Source organism: Haliaeetus leucocephalus, unplaced genomic scaffold (genome assembly GCF_000737465.1).
Source record: "Haliaeetus leucocephalus isolate CR32 unplaced genomic scaffold, Haliaeetus_leucocephalus-4.0 Scaffold484, whole genome shotgun sequence".
Taxonomy (NCBI): Eukaryota; Metazoa; Chordata; class Aves; order Accipitriformes; family Accipitridae; genus Haliaeetus; species Haliaeetus leucocephalus.
This window is the reverse complement of record NW_010972920.1, coordinates 3,401,628-3,409,002: the sequence shown is the minus strand read 5'-3', so window position 1 is coordinate 3,409,002 and position 7,375 is coordinate 3,401,628. Positions and strand designations below refer to the sequence as shown.

The window sequence follows — 7,375 nt, the reverse complement described above, 5'->3', positions numbered from 1 at the left end:
AAGCCCATGCAGGCTAATCGCCCATTGGAAATGAAGGTTGAAGCCCACTCATCCTGGCCAGGTAACGCATTAAAAGTCTGTCCGCAGTAGATGTAAAACGGACAGCTGAACTTTTTAGGACTAAAATGCATTAGTCAGCCTACTTGATTTGAAAATGCTTTTTTCATCATAGCCTGAATTTGGGTAATATTGCCAATAGTTTTTTGGTTTGTTTTGTTTTTTTCAACCAGACACTCCAGTTGGCTTAATTCAGCATTGAAGGGGCACAGCATTTTGTGTGAGGAGCTTCCATCCCCTGTTTTTTATGGCTGTTTTCTTTATAGCGCATGTATACATTATCTGATCATGCCAGCAGGTTTGACTCTTTTCAGCTAACCAGCCTGTGCAGGGAAAAAAGAAAAAAAGATTTCAGCTGTTCAGCTAGAATTCATGAAGGTGGGAGGGCACTGCTTTCCTCTACGTGCTTCTGAAATTTGCTGTGACAGAATAACTCTAGCAGTTGGGTCTCTTGGAGGTGCGTGAGTGCTTATCAGTTATGTGAATTGCTGTAGGTGTCCAAGAAGGTCACATGAATTAACTGCAAGCTTTAGTTCAAAAAAACCCAAACAACAACAACAAAACCCCCACAAAAGATTGTTTCATAAAAAGTAAAAGGCTGCAGCTGCCTCTAACCCAGGCAGGCGCTACTGAAGCATGTGGCCAGCGTACATGCCACGGGCTGTTCAGTCCTAGTGTTAAAAATCAGAGGCTCTCTGAATATGCTCGATAACAACCACAAACAATAACAAAAATACTGCTGAAACGTTGGAGTTAAAGACCTAAGTTGCAGCTGTTTGCATGTGTGATAGTAAAGCGTGTTCCTAACGCAGGCGGAGTTGTCAAGAACCCCCCTCCCATCGTGTAGGTACAAGTTCAGTCTTTGCCTGTACAAGTGGAGCGGGGTGGGAGGAGCAGGGTCTAGATGTGGGCTGTTGGTAGAGGCAGGGTGTTAATATATCACTTAAGTATTATTGGACATCTGTTTTACTTCCATAAATGTATTTTCTGGGATGTGCCAGAAAAGCAGCAGGTTGGCAGCTCTGCAGGCTGTACCTCCACCAGCACTGAGGCACAACCCATCGGACGCATCATCCTTGCTGCTGGCAGCAAACTGCAAGCCTCCTTCTGTCTGCTTCTGTTGGGGACTCGGCTGAGGAAGGCGCCTCTCATTCCCAAACACCTTCCACCTCACAGGTCTGTGAGGCTGGTGACAGAGGCTCAAAGGGAGGGTGTGCTTTGCCTGCCTAGTTGGAACCAAACTGGCACTGAAGCTGCTTACTCTGTGCTTGTCAGATGCTGGACTCCCCCCAGAACCGCTCCTTTGTACAAGCGGCTACGCTCACGTCCAGTGAGATTATCTGTGGGAATTAGTTACGGAATTGGTCACCAAATCTGCACTGCTCACAGTTTCATTACAGGCAGAAGAAATGTGCTGTCCTTAAGTGAGAACTGTTCTTCTCTTGGGAAAGTCTTCTGAGAGTTTGTTAAGTGTAGCAGTCCTCAATTATTCATGTAAAGCAAATCTGGGTTCAAGAACACTATTTTTTCCTTGCAGAGCTTTCTTGGCTGTTATAGGCAAAACCATATTTCCATCTGTTTAGATGTTGTGTGGTCACGTATGCACATACACACCTCTGAAAAAAACTTTGTTACTTTTTAAGCAAACCAAAACATTACCATTTGTTCCCTGAAGCATTTATACAAGTTTTTGAAAATTTTACAGATGGCTGAAATACAACTCTCTGCTTCTGTCTCACTCTATTTCACATTTCATATCCAAAGAGCAGATGGTGCCCATTGCCCTTATTGGGTCTGAATGGATTAGAAGTTTATACAGTCTTGTAGTACACCTCTAGCTGAATATGGGAGGCTGTTTTCTTACTCTTCTTATGTTGTGCTGTTAATTCTTACAGATGGTTGTAACAAGATGAGGTTCAGACGGTACACAAGATGGTAACATGGTATTACCAGCCCGGATGCAAAGACCAGAACTTGCCAAACTCATGCAGGTAATGATTGACCCAACTCATGTGGGTATTGTTTCAGCAGCTCAGCGGCTCTCACAAAGACAATATGCTCCTGAAGGTGTGTAGTGTAAAGTTACTGTCCAGCTTATGGGTCATTCTTTGTGTGACTGTCTTGTGCAAGTCTACATAGGCAGCTCTACTGAGGGTCTTGTTAAAGAAAGGCAGCGACAGATATCATTGCACTCCACATGTTGATTATTAAAGAAGTAATAAATTCCTTTCTTACCGAAGTTGGAGTGTGAAACATCTTTGCTATTAAGAGAATGAATCTGGGGGTCTGTGAGGTAGATGAGGCCTTTCCCGTTACCTGTCACCCAACCTGTAGAAGAAAAGATACATCTTGCTATCGAACATCACAGCTTTTGTATTATCGTACTCAGGACTGTCTGTCTGGCACAGCCCACACACTGAGAATGTCCCTTCAGTGATTCCCAGTTTGCATCTAAGTCAGCAAAAGTAGACCTCTAAGAGGGACGTAATGAATATTTAATGAAATTAATATCCCAAAGATACCTGTGTGCTAAAGTTTGAGTCTGAAAGGTTTTATCCTTGACTCTTAACCAAAGAGCTCAATTCTCCATTAGCTGAACAGGGGACCTTTTTTCAGGCTTGCCAATATTAGGAAGGAGGAAGTGTGACAAAACCCACTGCCTCTTTTAATGATTCTCCTTTAGATGGTTCCAGAAGACACATCCTTGCAGACTGGCTTTAGCCTAATTGCATGCAGGCCACTCCATGGCACGAAGCTGTGGTGCACTTGGGAGCGTGCGGCTTACGTGCTTTTGCTGTGATGCAGTGGAGAACAAGAGCACTGCTCAAGGCAAAAACATACCTACACATCCCTCCCTCACTTTATGTCATTTAGAGACAGTATGCCCTTTATATAGCATATTCTGAAACATGAGAGGACACACAAGAAATGAAGTTTGCTGTAATACAAACCTTGCAGATCAACAACAACGTCTGTTCCATTGGAGAACTCATAGGAGAAATGGCCGTAGGCCAGACCATACTCTGTGGCTTTGTACTCATTCTTCACCACCTTCGTGTTATTGGACAGCTTCACAAACTCCCCAAGGATGTAGGGCTCCACACTCACACATCCTTTTATAGTTCTGTCTTCCAGTATCTGAAAAGAGAGTGTTAATGACACGTCATGTGAGCAGAAATGTGAAAACAAGGATGCTAAAGCTCCTCTAACTGAAGTCTTGTTTTTTCCTCCTACAACTTTCCATCGTAAGATGGTTGGAAAGAGTCTCCATGTTAACCCACAGCTCATTCAAAACACAGGCTCACATTTAACTAGAACAAAAGGTGGAACAAGATCCAACAGAAAATCAGCCTGACAGGCCAAACTCCATGAGCAATGAATTCTACAACTGTCTAGTTTGTCCAGCAAATAGGAAGCTTCTTTCAGGAGACTATGTCTAAAGAATAAGCTAGAAAAGATTTGGCTAAACCTGCACCTGGTCCTTCTTCAGTGTGTAAATAACCAGTGGGAGGTTTTGAGAGTTGTTTTAGTCATTTCTATGTTCAGAGACTTGTAAGTACTCATGCCAGACTCTCATTAGGTCTTATTAGCGAGTGGCATAGAGCCAGATGTAGTGCCAGAATGGCTAACAGAAATAGCGATATGCACAGCATGTTATCATATACCTACTCATAACAAAACAGTGAATTCAGCTCTGTACTATAGAGGGTAGCTCTCCCTATTTGAAACACGAGTCAAATTGAAAGTTAAGCATACGAATACAGAAAAGATCCTTTACTTTCCCGCTGGGGGCTGGATGACAGCTTTAACCTCTGTGCCAGGTCACCCAAATGAGGCTCCTGCCTCTAACAATCAGGCTGGGTGCTGGCACAGCAGGGCCATTTGCCTCGTGGCTTTGCATGCTCTCCTCACAACCATCGTGCAGAAGAAAGAGGGTAGAAGCAAGAGCTGTCCTGGCTACAGTTACGTGAAACACATAAGGCCAGTGTGATCTGTGCGTTAAGACTTGAGGGCATGTCTAATGCGGCTTCCTCAGACTCCGTGTGTTTGGAACTGAGTGGGCAAACAAACATCTCCTGTGAGCAAAAGCGGCTGTTGCTTTGGTTGAGTTATGGGTGGTTTTGTTGTTTAAAAAGACTAACCCCAAAGTGCTTTTTCTTGAAACTTTTAGCTTCAAGCTCTTTTTTTTTTTCAACCCGCTCTAGAGACAGAGTAATTCTGGTGACTTTGCTGGCCCTTTCTCCCAGGTTCTCTCAGATAACTCCACATCCCAGCCAGCTCTCAGCCACTTAGTTCTTGTGGCTCTCAGCAGGCCATCTCTGAGGCTGGACCCTTGGGATGGAGGGACAGAAATGCGCCTCATTGAGACATGTCTGATGGAACTGTGGCCTCGCTGAAGCTCATGGCCCTGCCAATTCCACCAGCCTTTCTTCATCCATCCATGTACACTCGGCTGCAGGGAAGGCACAGGCATTTCCTTCTCATGACTGAGTACAGCCCACACAGGTGGAGAGAGAGATACTGGTTGTGCTGTCAGGGACAATTGGAAAAGGAGCAGGCTGTAGGGCATTGGATCAGAGGTGAGGTTGTGTCAACAAGTTAATTGAACTGTGGTTTAAAGATGTCTGTGGTCTAAAGGTGTCCTATTCTATGCTAAGGGGTTGTTATTCAGGAAAAGAGCTTTTTGTGATAGCCATTTGAAGGATGACTGAGCTGCCAGTGTGATATGGCCATGAAAAATGCAGGTCTCACTAAGGGTAAGGATTCCTATTGCGTCTGCAAAAGGTGTGGAGGAGTCTCAGGGGAACACTGTACAGGTCTGATCATCAGTATTTAAGAAATGGGAGTTCAAAGTAGAGCAGGCTCAGGGCTTCACAGGTGAACAGGGCAAGAGAAACCTGTATCTTGATGTAACATGAAAACGAGCTTGGCTTCCCCAGCCTAGAGAACACAGGCTACGAGGGGATGTTTTTGCTACTCCTTCCTTAAGCCTAGGCCTCAAAGAAGTTGTGAGAAAGACAGTAAATATAAATTCACTACTTTTAGGTTAGAAAATAGCAGAAGTTTCCAGACATCAAGAAAGCAGCTCTAGAATGATTTCTTATCGGAAGCAATGAAGGTTAAAACACTAAACACTACACAACTGCTTTTAAGATAGGGCTTAAAGAGTATAAAAAGGGATTATGCAGTGTTGTTGCCTGTGGTATCAGGGCACTGGACCTGATGGACCTCGTGGAGTCACAAGGAGGTCGTTTCCAGTCCTGTGTTCCTGAAATTCAGCATCGTGCAGAAAAGGCCTCAAAGTTGTCCTGCAGCAAATCAACTTGCCTGCAAGAACCTCACTTGCTGGGTTCTAGTGAGGTTTAGATGTTTTTGTGTTGCTTAAAATGGGTCACTTTGCTGTTCAGATTTCATAACTACCCCTGAAAACAGATGTCCATATACTGTTAGATGACATAAAAGGCTGGGTAACTCCTGGGCTTTATTTTAATTTCTGACTTCTAGCAGTACATGGCATGTTTTCTGCCAGTGTACCCACAAACTTGTAGCTCTGCCAGTAGGTGTCTTCTGTCCTGAAATGAACAACTGCAGCTACCAGATAAGATCACATGAATGATACCATGTCATCTCGAGGTAGCCTAACTGCTAGCATTTTAAAATAAAAATTGACTTAAGACACTCTTCCCATCAATTCCTTTGTATTGCTTAAAGACAGTTCTTACCAGGAGTACTGCAGATGGGATATAAAAGATTTGGGTAGGGACCTTTTGCTCATACAGCCTTTTGTTGAATTCCGTCACATAGTACTGGGCAGTCATTTGCCGTTCCACATCACTGAAATGATGAAGAAGTCCTTTTTCTTCTTTATATTCTTTCCCAACGTACCTAAACAAGAAGAGAAGTGTTTGGTGTAGTCAGATTTGCAGCAGACTGCACTTGGGAAGCCCTACTTGTGATACAGAAACATCACTACAAAGCAGAGCTTGGCTGTACAGAAGCAAAGCCAGCTGTTAGTGCTGCATTTAAAATGGTAGTGATTAAAGTTGGGGTTTTATTCTTTTATAGCTCTTACAGGCATAAAATGCTGTACTGATCAATCAAATCCTAGGATGGGGGTTTCATAACACCGCACTGTTTAAAGCCAACTCTTCTTGACTCTGAAGGAGACCCGACTCAGAGGTCCTTAAAATACTGTTCTTAACCCATAATAATTCATAAGTTATTTCAAATAACAATCCTAAATCTGCAACTAGCAGTTAGCGGAGTTCTCCTGGTGCAGAGGCCTTTATGAGGCAAAGAGATGATTTTAATCCTGCTTTCAGAGCAGATGCATCCATTGCATAAACCTGCTGCTAAAATTAAAGAAAAGCAAATGCATCACCTTTTTGCCTATAGGTATTGTGATCTATCTATCTATCTATATCGCTAATTCTCTGATGCAAAGCTAGAAGTCAAATAAAAAGGAAGCAACATTTAAGCTCCCATGAGATTACCCCAGCACAGACAAAGGTGAAATCAGGCCTAAGAGTTGTCATGAGCAAATGAACACTAACATGGCTGTTAGAAGACAACAGTGAATTAGCTTTTTCTTCCCAGAAATTAAGAAGTAGAGAGTTACAAGGAGCAATGGGAAAGATTGCCAAACTGCCCAAGAGATTTGGGAAAGCCATAAAACATTCTTGCTACAGACTATCAATCAAAATCTAACCAAATGTAAACTAGGTTGAAACAGACTAAAGTAACTATCTTCTCCCACTGTGACTATGATTTCTGTAGTTGTCCACGTAATAACTTGTACTGTCTTCTGAAAATACGTGATAAAAGCTACTGTCTAACAAGGCACTGGACTAGCTGAATCTTTGGTGTAAGTGTAAGACTAATCTTACCAGACAGTTTTCATTCACTTTTACACAGAAGTAGCACTGATAAACATTTTGTTTCAGAAATTGGTTTGGTCAATACCTTCCCAGGCTTTCTTCTTGGTGCAGAAAGTGTATCCAAAATGCATTTCTCTGTTTGCCTTCCTTTGCCACGTTCAGGTAGTCCCCAATGAATACAGCCGTTTCTTGGCCTGTCCAGAGGCCTGATTTCTTTGAGTATTTTAATAGAAGAGCAGCTACAAAAACAAAACACCACAAATAGAATGGACAACTCCACAGGACTGCTCTAAGCCTTTGCTGAGGAATGAAATAACCAGCACCCAGGAGATAAGATATCCAGGCTTCTCTGAAAGCAAAGTACAGGGCTACAAAATATATGGTAAGAGGTATCTAGGTGCAGAATTGGATATTTTACATGAAGGACAAAAAATTGCCAA

At 42.9% G+C, this 7,375-nt stretch overlaps 1 protein-coding gene across 1 annotated transcript in view; it reads right to left on the bottom strand.

The window, feature by feature from the left end:
• Nucleotides 1-2,077: 2,077 nt before the first annotated feature.
• Nucleotides 2,078-7,375, bottom strand: part of ALPK1 (alpha-kinase 1) — a 30,944-nt gene continuing 25,646 nt past the window's right edge. The window contains exons 10-13 of the mRNA XM_010575537.1: nt 7,021-7,174; nt 5,781-5,943; nt 3,009-3,195; nt 2,078-2,385 (exon numbers count right to left, since the gene is read on the bottom strand). Coding sequence (XP_010573839.1) covers nt 2,189-2,385; nt 3,009-3,195; nt 5,781-5,943; nt 7,021-7,174 — 701 coding nt within the window. The 3' untranslated portion in view covers nt 2,078-2,188. The remainder of the gene's footprint in view (nt 2,386-3,008; nt 3,196-5,780; nt 5,944-7,020; nt 7,175-7,375) is intronic.